The sequence below is a fragment of the Solanum dulcamara genome, chromosome 2, assembly GCF_947179165.1.
Source record: "Solanum dulcamara chromosome 2, daSolDulc1.2, whole genome shotgun sequence".
NCBI lineage: Eukaryota > Viridiplantae > Streptophyta > Magnoliopsida > Solanales > Solanaceae > Solanum > Solanum dulcamara.
This window is the reverse complement of record NC_077238.1, coordinates 76,321,384-76,336,896: the sequence shown is the minus strand read 5'-3', so window position 1 is coordinate 76,336,896 and position 15,513 is coordinate 76,321,384. Positions and strand designations below refer to the sequence as shown.

General features: G+C 32.6%; 3 protein-coding genes across 3 annotated transcripts; 2 read left to right on the top strand and 1 right to left on the bottom strand.

Annotated features, from left to right (window-relative positions):
- Positions 1 to 8,290: 8,290 nt before the first annotated feature.
- On the bottom strand, positions 8,291 to 9,638 carry LOC129880790 (mitochondrial uncoupling protein 5-like). The gene has a single exon (XM_055954986.1). It carries the CDS (start codon positions 9,331 to 9,333, stop codon positions 8,377 to 8,379), a length of 957 nt encoding a protein of 318 aa, XP_055810961.1. The 5' UTR covers positions 9,334 to 9,638; the 3' UTR covers positions 8,291 to 8,376.
- Positions 9,639 to 12,334: 2,696 nt separating this feature from the next.
- Positions 12,335 to 13,846, top strand: LOC129873219 (uncharacterized). The gene is made up of 3 exons (XM_055948269.1): positions 12,335 to 12,352; positions 12,882 to 13,187; positions 13,379 to 13,846. The coding sequence occupies exons 1-3, from the start codon at positions 12,335 to 12,337 to the stop codon at positions 13,844 to 13,846; spliced, it is 792 nt and encodes a 263-aa protein (XP_055804244.1).
- Positions 13,847 to 14,164: 318 nt separating this feature from the next.
- Positions 14,165 to 15,274, top strand: LOC129873210 (uncharacterized). Its single transcript, XM_055948257.1, has 2 exons — positions 14,165 to 14,585; positions 14,760 to 15,274. Exons 1-2 carry the CDS (start codon positions 14,165 to 14,167, stop codon positions 15,272 to 15,274), a joined length of 936 nt encoding a protein of 311 aa, XP_055804232.1.
- Positions 15,275 to 15,513: the final 239 nt, after the last annotated feature.

Below are 15,513 nucleotides of genomic sequence, written 5' to 3'. Positions count from 1 at the left end.
CCCTCTTCTTGTTATTATTCCTAGACCATCCATCTCTTCCTCTCTTTTTGTTTGATCCTATGAGATGGGATTTTTAGAACAAGTAATAAAAAGAATATTGCCAGCAAGAAATTCCTATTTCTGAAAGCCCTTTATTAAGAAAATGGAGAAAAAAAATGAAAGTTATATCTTCTAAGACAGGGTAAATATGTCGAAAAAGTAAATATTCTTTGATTCCGATTTTTCCATTTGATTTAGATTTTATTTTTTCTATATGTTCGATTCTTGATTTTGGGGTCCCTATTCTTCAATTGAGTTTAATTACTATAGTGGACTGTGGAGATTCATTCAACTGAGCTTATTGTTGTGAGACGTGAGCTACCTATAATAATTTACTCTTCTATGCTCTGGTTTTGTAATTGATTTCACTCTAGTTATATCTTTTAATTTTTTATGTATCATAATTTTCACTGTAAATTTGAACCAAATCGTCTAAACTGGAAAAAAGAAAAAAAATCGAATATAACTAATTCGATTCAGTGTTCGATGCACACTTTTTTATAATTAAAAAATTAATCTAAACTGAAGAATCAAACGCCTATTACTGGTATCTTTTATTTCAAATTATTTGGTACTTGGTTGAAACTAAATCGACTAAATAATTTCATTTTAGTTGAATTAAAATTTATTATCACAATTTATATGAAATGTCGAAATTATTTTAAGTCGTAATTGTTCGCGCACTAAGATGACAATTGAAAAAAGCATACATTTTGAAAGGTCAATCAAAATTTTGCCAAGTTCTAATTAATATTTTGGGTTATGACTCTTGATTTAAAGAGGAGCATAATTTTGAAAATAAACTGACCTTTAAATTTTTTATTATTAAATTCATTATACTTCCAAAATTATGGAATATATGCATATAATTTATTTATTTTTGCAGGTTTTTACATTAAAAAATCTATACTCCACATTAAAAATATCGAGCTCAAATGAACATTGTCCTGAAACATCAAATCCACCCTAATGACACTTTTCTAGTTTTCTTTTTTTCATTACTTAATCTAATATGTCTTAAGTCTTAACTATTTAGACCTTGTTTGGATGGTTGTTACCCATTGTATTGTATTGTTAGTTTAAATACAATGATTTGTTTTGATTGTTACTTAAATTCTATTGTATCGTATCGTTTAAATACATCGTTAGATAACGAAAAAAGACCCATTTTATGTAACGATCGATTTGGTATGTTCGTGTCGTTATCTTAATATTTTCTTCTCATTTTGTATTTATTTATTATTTAATAATTATATTTCATCTTTTACCCTATTTTTTCATACTAACTCTACCCCGTACCCCACTTTTTGGTAAATTTTATCATTCAAATCATAGATGTGTGACATTATGTAACGACGGAGAATACAATCTATCCAAATATTATATTTATTAAAACAATACAGTACGATATAATACAATACATTATGAAACAATACGTAACAACTATCCAAACAAAGTGTTAATGTAAGTACATATTGCTTATTTATTTAAAAAATCATTTACTAATATGTTTTGTCGATGGATCATCCTTCAGTATACTATATATCGTGAGGGCATTATGTTAACTCACGTCCTAGCCAACTATGGAATACCTTGTCTTGATTAGTTCCCCTTTATAATGAACCTCTTTAAATTATGTTTTAATTAAAGTTCCTTTCATTATCCAATTGTTATTTTCATGTATACCGTTATCAAACATCATGAAAGGACGAGTTATTCATGTGTTTAAAATTATATACATAAAATAGAAGAAATATTGGATTAATTAAATTTTGAGTTTTATAGATAATTGTATTTTCTCAAAAAGTTGTCTCTTCACAATTATTAGGGGTATGGATTAATTCCTCCCAAGATATAAAACAAAACATTATTCTGCAATATTGAGAAGAATTTTCATAACTTCATCAAATTCAACAAACAGAGGATATCATACGACACTTTATTTTCATAAACAATGCAGAAATAAGGAGGAAAAAAAGTATTATTTTTTTATCCTTTAGTGTCTAAAATGAGGCGAAATCTCTAAATATTTACAATCAAACAGTTGGAGTCATACATGCTTATAAATAAGGTGTCTATTTGGTCGCATATTTTAAATTAAATTTGTGCGAAAATAATATCAAAAAATAGAAAATAAATTTAGTCCAAAAATTTATTAAAATCACGATGACGACACAAGGAAAAACTCTCTACTCAACTCTTTAATAGCTAAAAGAAGTACTGATTTTGTATATAAACACATTAATCTTCTTTTTCCTATCCAATGAGGTACAAAATACCTATATATAAGGAACTTTATTCAAATTTCGTTTCCCTCTATTTTTCAATTTACATTACACCTCGTCTTTAACTCCCTACGGGACTTAAAGGCGGGGAAATTGTGTAGCTTAGCTAAGAACACAAAGTAAGGTTATAATGCTGGTAAATGTATAAAAATCAGATGACTTACCATGAGTAGATAGAAGACTATTTACAGTTAAACCCTAAGGAACACCATTTGAGAATGTCACCCCTATTAAGTGTATTATCTGCACATTACTTTAGTTACGTAATGGTTGGCGAAGATCTCAAACCCTTCCACAATGGTTGGATCTTGTGCTTATCTCGATCTCATCTTGTCCAATGATAACCTGATGCTCGTTCTCGTACTTCCGGAGCTAGGTGTGCTTTGCTAATGTGAACCCTAGTTCTCTTGATTCCAGATTTTTCATGGATAGGATTACATTTGCTAGTCATGTTCTATGAAGAAAAAATTTCATAAAAGGCTATAGTATATGTGTATATTATGTCGTTCAGGGAGACTTTTTTATTTTCATAAAATCACAATTTTTTTGTATCGGAGTTTTGGGCAATTGTATCGATCACAGATACAATTCAGGATGTTGCCATTAAATGCTCAAAGCTTTAATTGACGTGAGTAATTAGTACAACAATGTAATCATTACATTAATTTATGAGATTTATGTTATTAATTTTTTGTAGAATTGTAAACGAAATACTAGTAACAATTTATCCCAAAAAAATTCAGAAACAAAATCTGACGATTTTAATTTACCTCATTGACTTCGTATTTTTGTTTGTTTATTGGGGGTTGAGGATTAAATTATCAAAGGTAGTCTATTGTTGTGGTGTATCAAATATGTCAACCATTCTATCAAGTTCTTATATGACATTTTAAGATGTGGAAAACAGAGAACTTACATAGACTATGTAATTGATGGTATCATGATACCATTCTGAATTATGATGTATCATGATATATTTTCAATACATTACATCATGATATCTTTTCGATAGATGATGTATCATGATATATTTTAGATACATTACATAGTGATATCTTTTCGATATATGATGCATCATGATACATTTTCGATATATTACATAATGATACCTTTTAGATGCATAATGTATGATGATACCTTTTCGCTAGATAATGTATCATGATACCTTTTCTATACACGATATATCATGGTACAACTGATATCTTAATGTAATGACCCTGAAGGTCATTTTTGAATTTTTTGTAAAATGACAATTTTACCCCTCCTTTTAGTTGCCCCGAGTCGTTTTTGATTGGTATCGGGTGTTGGTTTTAGAAAATCTTATGAAAAGTTGAGTCTTTAAAAATTTTGAGCCTTCATAAGCTTTAAGTGTTCAAAAATGGTATTTGAGGTCAGCCGAAGCTATGGATCTCGAAATAGAATTCTGTCGATTTCAGCAACTCCGGAATGTGGAAATTGACCTAAAAGTGTTTACTGAATTAGTTTTGGAGTTTTAACGAATATTTGAGGTTTTGAGTTGGAAATTTGAGTAATTTTAGGTCAAGGTTTGACTTTGGTCAACTTTCGAAGTTTCAATGCTCGGAATGAAATTCCAATAGATCTATTTGATTCAGGGAATGATTTTTGGTTTAGAAGAAGTGTTTGTTGAATTTTTAGAGGTCCCGAGGTCATTTTGGTATTTTGAAGACCTAAGTTGGTTTAGTTACGACTTTTCGAGTTTTGTATCAAGGAGACCTCGAATTCAAATTTTGATGGTTCCACCAGCTCCGAAATGGAAAAATTAGATTAGAAGCATGGTCGGCATTAGTATTAAGGCAATAGATACGAGTTTGGGGCAATTTGGCTCTTTTGACTTTGAAAGTTAGCTTATAGTTGACTTTGGTCAATATTATTGGAAAACGCACTCGGATGAAAATTTTGACAACGTGGTTAGTTTTGAAATGTCGAGTTTGGTTTAAAACAATCCTTGATTCGCTTTTTGAGGTTTTTGATCTAATCTCGAGGTCCGTTGTAGATTTTGACTTAAAATGACACTTGAGTGTGAGACCTACTTTTCATTAAAAACACCTCGTATGATAATTTCGAATGTGTCATTGAGTCCTGAATGTCAAATTTAGTGAGGTACATATCTGATTTATTTTTATCGGATTCTGAACGAATTCCAAGCACCCCATCGGAGATTTTAGACTATGCCAAAAAACAGGTGCGCAGTGCACTTCTGGTGCAAATTAAATACTCATTTTGTGTATTTTCTCCAATTTTAAAACCTTATAACTTGAGTTCTAGAGCTCCAAATTGGGTGAATCAAAAGACAAACTTGTGAGATTTTTTGAAGAGAGCGCATTGGATAGCTTGAAAACTGATTTGGGGCATTTGAGGTAAAATCTTGATTCTACTTGCTGCGATGTCCATTTTCACAATGAATTTTTGAAGAACTTTGAGAATTTATTTCATGGTCTATATAAATTCGAATTTGGTGATCCAAATGTATTAACTCAAGGGAATTTCTTGGGGAATCAATTGATGAGCTCGAAAACTTGTTTAGGAGCTTCGAGTGAGGTAAATTTCTATTTTAGCTGCTGTTATTGTCATTTTTCGAGTTGAAAATTTGGAGGATTGTAACTTGATTATCTTAGGTCCTTTTTTAATAATTATTCAGGCTAACTTGAGAGTTTTTCCAAAAGAAACATCGAAATGTGCTTGGTTTGGATCGTGGGGATGTCATTTTTTAGAAAATTGTTGCTTATAGAAGCCGTCTTGTTAGGTCTTTTAGCTTGAAATGTGGGAAATTCGCTACATGATCAATTCATGTTATTTTTCGACCCCATACTGTTTATCAATTTGATTTATAAGCTTGGGATTCTATCCTAGACTAGTTTTTGGGGCCAATTTCAGAATTTCGAACACGGGTCCCACATTTTCCATTTTGGACCCCAAAATTGGTCCATCTCCAAAAATTATGAATTTAGTGTCAAAACGATCGTAACAACCTTTTGATTTTGTTTTGAAAGCGTGGCAGCATTCCGAGGCCGTTCGAAAAGGAAAAGCTCAAATTTTATGAGTTGGAGCATGTATGGTCGGCCTACAGGTAGCATTTTTAGGCATTTGTATATTGAATTGTATGAGTTTGGAGGGATTTGGATTTTTAGCATGCTAAATACCTGAATTTCATGCCCTAGGTGTTATTTTTAGGGTATCTTCCAACGGTTAAAGCGTGTCTCTAATTATTGTTAATCATCTATACCTTGTGGTGTGTGCTGTTTCCTTGGGTTATATGCATTGGAAAGCATGTTTAGTCTTAGTCTAGGCTTAGACTAGTGTTGTATTAGACTTGTGCGGTTTTGGTTCCATTGGGACTTAGAACTTCTCCGACGTCGTTTCGAATAGCTTAGCTCCCTGTAGACTGATATATAGCAGACTTGAGTCTGATAGTCTGAGCTTTAGCTAGGCAGTAACACAACTTTGGGAATCTTACCTCCATAACGCCCCAGTCTTCTATCGGTCCTGTATTGCTTGGCTACAGTTATCCGATTCAAGTCTGTGGTTTAGCTTACATATGGTTTGGCTCATTGGCTACACTTACCCGATTTAAGTCTTTGGTCTATCTTACATATGGTTTGGCTCATTGGCTACAGTTATCTGGTTCAAGTCTGTGGTTTAGCTTACACATGGTTTGACTCCTTGGCTACAGTTACCCGTTTCAAGTTTGTGGTCTAGCTCAAAACCACGATTATCTATCACCTGGTTCAAGTTCGTGGTTGCTTTCAAATCTTGGTTCAGGTTATTGATTCTCTGATGAATCTTTGTTCGAGTCCTTATCTATTCTCAGCTAGGGGTCAAAGTTTTAGGCTTTTGGGATGGTTCGATTTAAGTTCAGGAAATTGGCGGCATTATTGGAATTATATTGGCTCAGTTTGTTTTTACTTCAACTATCTTTTCTACTGTCGGGCTTATGGGGGTCCATTCAGGTTATTACCTTAGACTTGTGCACGAGCATACCCGTCGGATTTATGAAAGCCCGACGGATTTAGCTAGTTTCTTTCTCTTGTGTGTTGAGTATGCTCGTGTACATACCTACATATACTTTTGCCCTGTTTTTGGTTGTGGTGGCTTTCTCGCATTTCAGTTTACTTTTGTTTATCTTGCTTGGTCGGCCTATGATGCCTACTGAGTACCTGTTGTTTTGATACTCATACTATACTATGCATTTCTTTCGTGACGCAAGTCCGAGTACTAGCTATCGACGTTGATTCGAGCCAGTTGTTGTCTTGATCGAAGGCGAGGGTGAACACATAGCGTTCTGAATTTATCCATCTCCCTTTGTACTTATATTTTGCCTGTCTTTTACTTCTGAGACAGCTTTGTTTCTGCGGTCCACTTTTGTGACTTGTACTCTTTTGTAGTAGCTTTGTACTTGTGACTTTCAAATTCTAGAGGGATCTTTTGGTTTGTATATATTTCGTTGTGTTTTTGCCATTCATTTGTGTTCCTGTTATTTCATTATTGTTTTTAATTGTAATGTTGGTCTTCTCCCCTGACATCCCATTACTCACAGTTTCAGAATATGGGTCGGCTTGCCTACTGGTGAGTCATAATAGGCATCATCATGACTTGAGAAATTAGATCATGACACTTAAAGAAATTAGATATCTCTTTGATACTTTATATTTGGACGACTTTCCTTCGTCAACAATTTTGCAAATTCGTAGATACACTTATCGTTAATTAAATTATTTACCTGATATGAATAATCACAAAGGCATGAATTTAGAAAATCTTTGATTTGAACTTAAAAAAATTAAAAGCAAATCGCTCTAAATTGGTGGAGTCACAACTGAAAGAGAAATACAAATAGGTGAGGGGAAAAAAATTAGTTAGACACAATTTTTAATTATGCGTGAATTAAGGAATTGGATATAACCGTATAAATTTTCTATTAAAATAATACTATAAATTTGTCAGATAATTATTTTAAACTGGGATTTTAAGGAGTAAATATAAGATTTATATTTGTCTAATTACGTAGATATCTCTTCTAAAAATAGCATTTGGTGTTGTCCATGCTGAGTCATTTCCCATGAAAGGCCCTTGGGCTCCACCTTATAATTCAAGCTTATAGACCAAAAAAGGAACCAAATATCCTAATACCAAATGCAGTGCACGACAAAAACATCACAATAAACATGTAATTATGTTGCCCTTTGGTCTCTCAATTATTCAATAACAATAATAGAAGATTATTGGACATATAAATATCCCTACACTGTTTTATTTCATTTTGAGACGTCATTAGATCTATCGTATCATTCGATTAATAAAATAAAATTTATATTATATACTTTTCACAAATTTTTAACCCTTCACGTTTATTTACTTAATAATAAAATTTTTAGTTTTACTATGATATTTCTCTCTCTCAAACTAATATGTTTATATCACTTTAATTCGTCCACTATTAATCATTTAATAAAAAAAATGAATTTAGTATCTTAAATTTTATATCTAATATTTTCTTGTATAATGAAACAAAAAATAATTGGTACGTGTAAGTTTACTAAATGTATGTTAAAATCACATTAGAAATTAAGATCAGTACGAAAACAAATTCAATAAATGAAGTTCCACAAGTATCGCACTGGTTGTATCCATTTCCCCCATCCCTAACCATCTACCCTTATTTTATAGTAACACAAAAATAAGTAAAATACTAATTCTTATTTTTTCTAAAAAAAATATTTTTATGAAAGCATGTTCCAAGACAAGTATTTTCCTTCAAACCGAGCACACCCTAAATTAGCATCTATCTAATAGCAATTGGATTTAGCTAGAAAAATCAGCAATTGCTTCAATTTTGATCTGCATTTCTTGTACCAAATGGAACATCATTTTATATTGAAGTGATATTATAATCATAATATATAAAATAATAGAACACAAAATCTAACTTTGGTGCTACTCATTCCAAATTTTATGGAATTAACTAATACTCGAGTTTAATTAAACTTCAACTAAATAAAAATTCTTCGTCATCATCATATCATCAATTAATTAATTAAAAGTCCTTAAGCAATTTTCGGACCTGTTCCAATGTAACAAAGAGCACAATAGTAAAGGGTCCTTGCCTTGAAATTGTAGGAATAAATCCCTTATACAAGGCCATTGGCCCCTCAGCTTTGATTGTTTTCATTGCACAATCAAGTGCCCCGTTGTAAGGTGGAGCCGCTCCAGACTCCACCTTCATGTTCATAATCCGAGTCTTGATCACGTCCACCGGATTCGTCACCACCGACGCTACGAAACCAGCGGCAAAGCTAGCCGTCACATGGGTCCCGAGCCCGTCTTTCATCAAACCCTTCCCTAAAATCAATTCCTTGAACTCGTCATAAGATGCAAGCTGCGAGGCCGTCACCAGCATGGCTCGGTTCACCGTAAGGGAAGAACCGCGCCACAGGCTAGTAATGCCCTCGTTCTTGCTCATTTGCGTTATAGCATCCACCACACTCTTGTAATTCCGCCGTTGCGCAGCTGGTAACCGACCATCGGCCTGCATCCGTACCATTGCCACGTCAGCAGGGTTACCGACGGCCGCCCCAATTCCGCCGGCGATAAGTCCGGAGACAATTTTTTTCCCCAGTGGCATATTCTTCGTATTCGGATCGGTCCATTTTTTCTTCAACATGTCGTATAACCCCATCCGGGTCGTCGAATAAAGGGTCTGACGGAGCATGGTGGCGGATATGCCGGAAAAAAGGGCGGCAGCACCCTCTTGCTGCAGGATCCGTACACCGACGGAAATGGGGCCCACACGAGGAGCAACTGGCGCATGGGCAGTATTTGCGTGATTGGGAGGATGAAAAGCATGAACAGGGCGAAGCGTCTGACCAGTTGTACTTGAACCAGACGCTTCGCCGTGAAGCTGCATACGTACCTTGATGAGATCAAGTGGATGTGTACTACATCCAGCAATAATAGAAGCAATGCCTCCTTCAACAAAGCCTTTAACCCCCATAATTATCAAGATCTACTCCAAACAATTTTTTTTTACCTTTGATGAGAAATTAAAAAGGGAATCAAGATCTTGAATTACCTTCTTTTTTTTCCTGAGTTATAGGGAAAAATTAGGATCAGTTGTAATTAGAGGATATTTCACTTGAAACCAGGAGATGGAGTGAATGGAAAAGGCTATAGATGCAAAGTGTGGGATGTTAGATCTCTGAGACATATGCTGAGAGATATGAATTTGGTTGGGTGAGAGAACGAAGGGGAAAGGGGACTTTTATAGGGAAAAGTAATAGAGAGAGAAAGGAAATGAAAGTATGAAGTGATGAGATTACAAGTTTAAAATTTTAATAGAGATAAAAATATTTCGATGATTGTTTATTGAAAAATTTATATAAATAACTATAATTATATGATTATTGAATTTAAATAGCTATAAGTATATTATTTACACAAAATAATTATATTTTTTATTTATGATTAATTATATGTGTGTATGATTTTTTTATTTATATATTAATACAATTATAATGCACTAAATAAAATAAATTTATTAGTATAACTGACTGACCTACATTTACGTCCCTAAAACTCTCAACTTTCTATTAGCCATTTTTTTATTTTTTTTACGCAATTTAAAGATTAAGGAATCGATCACTTCTTTACTTCAGACTGATGAATTTGGTAAAGGGAGGTTGTCTCTCGGGGTGGAGGTCTAATAGTAGTCACATCAAGTCCTCCCTCTCTTACTCAGAATAGCTAGCGAGAGGAATACTACTGATTATCTATGAAAGAGGGCTTTTAAGAATGAAAAAAAATATTATCTTCAGGATAGAGAGCGTCTTTCTTGCTCGGTGATCAATCAATAAAGTTATTCTGGATCCCTGACTCGTCTTATTCTGAGCCTTTGGCCAGTTGCAGTGCATAAATTGTGCATCAATATCTTTTTTAAGAAGGAAATTTAGCATAATATCTCAATCTTCCATAATCAATGAAATTATAAAATCTCACAATTTTTTTTCCATAATAAACAAAGAAACTGCACTACAAAATCTTTTTTTCTTCATTGATTTTGTTGCATCACCAATTATTACTTGTACAATATTGATACATAATTTTTTTTTGTTAGAATTTTTGTAGGTTGAATACATTGGTACGACATTAATATAATTTTGTTGATAAATACATTATAAAAATACTCAAAAATATTGATACAAATATATAATAGTGAACAAAAATACATGATACAAATATAAAACAAGGAACTAATAGACTTGAAAACATTGATACAATTGTATAACAAGTTACAATATACACAATACATTGACACAAAATGAATAACAAGGAATATATACATTTTGATACATTGATACGAATGTGTAATCAATATCAGATACAAACAAATACATTTGATATAGTAACAGTGAAATAAATACACCAAATAAATGAATACACTGCAAATACAAGTACATTGATACATGAATAGAATGCATATACGTGTGCATTTGATATCTTGAAAAGTCTTCAAATTTGCACCAAAAACTCCTCAAATTCGAGATATAAACTCCTCGTAATATATTCAATCTTTCAAAACATCACTCATTAATTTTAGTAACAATTTCATAAATTCATAATTTGAAATTAAGCTTCAAAACTCTCTCTCATGGCTGACAATAAAATTTCGTAAATCATCTCGAGCCAATAATGACGATGCTTTATTGGAGAAAGAGAGAGGAAGCGCAACGTTAAAACTATTTGAAAAAATCGTCCATGAAAGAAAAAAGAAGAAAAATAATCATTCATGAAAGAGGATGAAATGTGCTAATTTGGGATTATACACTAATTTAGAGAGAAAAGAAAAAAGATAAATAATTGAAGTAAATACATTAATTGCTAATCCTTAATTGATTAGAATTAGGAATGCATTAATTATCTTAAATTAAATAATTATTTAATTATGTATATAAAATAAGTTATTATTTATGTATAATTAACTTTGTTATTTAATATTTAATTATATTTATATAATATAACAAAAATAAACTATAGTTATTTATATTAAATATATACTGATGTTGTTATATTCAGCCGTTTTTTCTTCTTTTTATGAGGATCATTTTAGAAAAAAAGGACAGGAAATGGAAATTATACTTCCGAAGTAGGCGCAATTTCTCTTTCTAAAATAATGTAGAATGGCATGTGAAGTTGAGATTTACAGCTACGTTTAAATTTATTAATTTTATTTCGTTTCAACCAATATTTATGCGGATGTGGGTCCTTACTCATAAAACTGTTGGAACCAATGAAAAATGGACTCACGTACGTAAGAGAGAAGTATTGAAAATACTTGTAAACTTAACGTAAATTATAAGTTTAGTCTCTAAATTATTCACAAGCTTAAAAACATCTTTTTATGTGACTAATTAAACTTAGAAATAATTATGATCTGCCATATGCAGGGGCGGAGCCACAGGGGTGCGAGGGGTGGCGACCAAACCCCCTTCGTCGGAAAATTACACTATATATATACTGCGAATTTTTTTATTCATGTACAAATATTATTTTTGCATCCCCTTAACAAATGAAGATTGTGGATCAGTGGATAAGGTGCTTGTGAATGACCCCATGGTTGTGGGTTCGATTCTTAGTAATGACATGTTTTTTTCTTTTTTCATCAGTCCCTTAAAAAAAAGACACACTTTATTTATTATTATTATTATTATTATTTAAAAAAACGTGGGCCATTTGGCTTTGGGATATTTATTTTTTAAAAGTCAATTATACCCTTTGGGCTTTTTATTACTTTATAAAAAGGTAAATGTAGTAATGTAGTGTAAACAACTATACAAAAACCAAAGAAATTAATCTACTCTACACACTACTTTCCTAATTGAAGCCCTAATTACTTTGTGTCTTCTTCTTTGTTCATCTTCGTTTCTCTTGTTCAGTTGTTCTGTGAAGGTGATGAAGACTGAAGAGGCCAAATGATATTGCTTCTTGGCCCATCACCCATGGCTTCCAATTCCAAGGTATTTCTTTTTTTTTCCCTCTTTTTTTTTTAACCATACTCAAAATCACAATAAATCCATTATTGTTTCTTGTTAGTTGTTAATCAACCCATTTTGTGAAATGGGTAGCTGACGGCTGATCCATTTTCCATTCATGAACCCCAAGCCTTGATTGTTTTAATTTTTAAATGTTGTTTGTTTGCAAAATTGGTCTTCTAGATATTTATTTTTAGCTAGTAAAAAAACCAAAGTGTAGATTTTTATTTAGTAATCAATTCCCTATTTCCATTTTATGTGTGTTGGATTGTGGTTAAGTTATTTTCTTGCTTATTGAGACATTTGGTAGAGTTTTTGAAATGGGATATGCTTAAGGAGTTAAGGTTACTAATTGTTTTTTTGTTGTATTGCTATATACAAGATTGAGTTTTTATTCTCATAAGATTGAGTTTTTATTCTAACAGTTAGATGTTCTTAAATAGGCTTTATTTTATTGGCTTTTAAGATTGACATTGTGTCTTTAATTGTAACTAATTTTTTTTTTATAATTCAGTCTCAAAAGTCAGTGAAGAATTATTTTACCAAAGTTCCTAAATCAACTTTGGACTCTCATGATCAACCTAATCTAGAAGAAAATGTCAACCACTCAGAAGTACCATTGCTTTCTTCTCAGGAATTTGATTTGAATTCTTTAAAGCATGACCCGGGTGAAAGAACTCAAATCTTGGACTTTCATCCAAATCATCGTGATGTCATTCGAAGAGAATATCTTAGGAGAGGTCCTTGTCAACCTCGGCTTAAAGAGTATCCTAAAACAAAAATTTCTAGAGACATGCGTCGTTTTAATCCTCGTGGTTTAGTGAGTATTCTAATTGGTTAGAGTATAGTGAAAGTAAAGATGCAGTCTTTTGTTTGAATTGCTATCTATTTGCAAACGATAATATTCATCAAGGAGGGGGTGATGTATTTTCGACCATAGGGTTTAGGAGTTGGCAAAAAAAGAAGAGTCTTAAAAAACATGTTGGTGGCGGAAATAACATTCATAATCAGGCAAGAAAGAATTGTGAAGATCTAGTGCGACAAGAACAATCTATTCAATCTGCACTTGTGAGGCAAGATTCTCAATTTAAGCATGAGTATTGGCTCCGCTTAAATGCTTCAGTTGATGTTGTAAGGCTTCTTTTGAATCAAGAATTGACATTTCGGGGTCATGATGAATCTAAATCATCACTTAACAGAGGTAATTTTCTTGAAATTCTTTCATGGTATTTTGAAAGGTGTGATAACATTAAAGATTGTGTATTGAAACATGCTCCACAAAATGATCTGATGACTTCTCCAATGATTCAAAAAGAAATTGTGACTGCATGCAAAATTGAAACAATTAAGGCTATCATAGAAGAATTAAATGGTGATTACTTTGCCTTGTTGGTTGATGAATCTTTTGATGTATCGCGCAAGAAGCAAATAGCCGTTGTTTTACGATATGTTGATAGAATGGAATTTGTGATGGAGTGACTTATCGACATTATTCATGTTCAAGATACTTGTGCATTATCTCTAAAAGAAGCAATTGTTAATTTACTTGCTCAACATTCCTTGAGTCTTTCTTATGTACGTGGACAATGTTATGATGGGGCAAGTAATATGCAAGGTAGAATCAATGGCCTTAAAATATTGATTAAGCAAGAAAGTAGATCGGCTCATTCTGTTCATTGCTTTGCTCATCAACTTCAACTAAGTCTTGTTGCGGTTTCTAAAAAGTGTGTTGAAGTGGGGGAGCTTGTACTATTGGTTTCAAGTATTTTGAATATGTTGGGAGCTTCTTTTAAACGCATGGATGAATATCGAGAATCTCAAAAGAAAAGAGTTCAAGAGGCATTAGATATGGGTGAACTTGAAACTGGTAGAGGCTTGCATCAAGAATTTGGTCTTACTAGAGCTTGTGATACTCGTTGGGGATCCCACTACAAATCTTTTAGTAACTTTATTATTATGTTTGGTTCAATTGTTGATGTACTTAATGATATTGTTGTTGATTCACATTGTCCAGATGAAAGTGCCAAGGCAATGGGATTTCTCAGAGCATGTCAAACATTTGATGTTGCATTCATATTGCATTTGATGAGAGATATTTTAGCAATCACAGATGAGCTTAACAAATGCTTACAGAAAAAAGAGCAAGATATTGTAAATGCCATGCTACTTGTTCAAGTAGCAAAGAAAAGGTTGCAAAAGTTCAGAGAGGATGAATGGGGTTCGCTTATTGATAAAGTATCTAAATTTTGTATCAAGTATCAAATTTTGATACCTAAGTTAGATGAGCCGTACTTTACCTTTTTGAGATCACGACGTAAACTTGCTGGTTGTACTATCTCACACCATTATTACGTTGAAGTGTTTTGCAAAGTTATTGATTGGCAAATTTAAGAGCTTTCTTATCGTTTTGATGAAGTAACGACTGATTTGCTTCATGGAATTGCTTGTTTAAATCCAATTGACTCATTTTCTAGTTTTGATCTCAGGAAAATAATGAGAATGGCTGAACATTATCCTGATGACTTTGATGAATTTAGTATGGGGGTTCTTGAGAATCAACTTGCAAGTTACATTATTGATGTTCGTGATCTTGATGAAAGGTTCTCCGATCTAAAAGGACTTTGTGATCTTTCAAAAAGATTAGTTCAGACAAAGAAGCATTCAAACTACCCTCATGTATTCCTCTTAGTGAAACTTGCCTTGCTCTTGCCAGTTGCCACTGCATCCGTTGAAAGAACTTTTTCGGCAATGAAGTTTATCAAGAATGACTTGCGGAGTCGAATGAATGAGAGTTATTTTAGTGGTTGCTTGGTGCCTTATGTAGAAAAAGATGTGTTTAATAGGATCTCTAATGATGTTATTATAAAAATATTTCAAGGAATGAAACCTCGTCGTGTACAGTTGTAGTAATATACTTGCACTTTCAATAGAGAATTGTGTTTGTTTTGATTTCTTTGCGCATTTATTTTTTTAATTTTCTTGAACCCCCTTATCAAATATTCTGGTTCCGCCCCTGGCCATATGACATAACAAGTGATCTCAAACTCTTATAAGAGAATGAGACTCTTAATAAAAAGTCGAGAGAAGGGTTCAAAATACCCCTAAACTTAGGAGAATTTAGGAGAGTATATCACTCATGTTGCAAA

What these genes read in the sequence shown, in the direction of transcription:
- LOC129880790 (XM_055954986.1), bottom strand. Translation starts at nt 9,333, where the DNA reads ATGGGGGTTAAAGGCTTTGTTGAAGGAGGCATTGCTTCTATTATTGCT.
- LOC129873219 (XM_055948269.1), top strand. An exon ending in GTTTTAATCCTCGTGGTTTA is followed by an intron (nt 13,188 to 13,378) that starts GTGAGTATTCTA and finishes ATTCATAATCAG; the next exon opens with GCAAGAAAGAATTGTGAAGA.
- LOC129873210 (XM_055948257.1), top strand. Translation starts at nt 14,165, where the DNA reads ATGGATGAATATCGAGAATCTCAAAAGAAAAGAGTTCAAGAGGCATTA. An exon ending in GTTCAGAGAGGATGAATGGG is followed by an intron (nt 14,586 to 14,759) that starts GTTCGCTTATTG and finishes GGCAAATTTAAG; the next exon opens with AGCTTTCTTATCGTTTTGAT.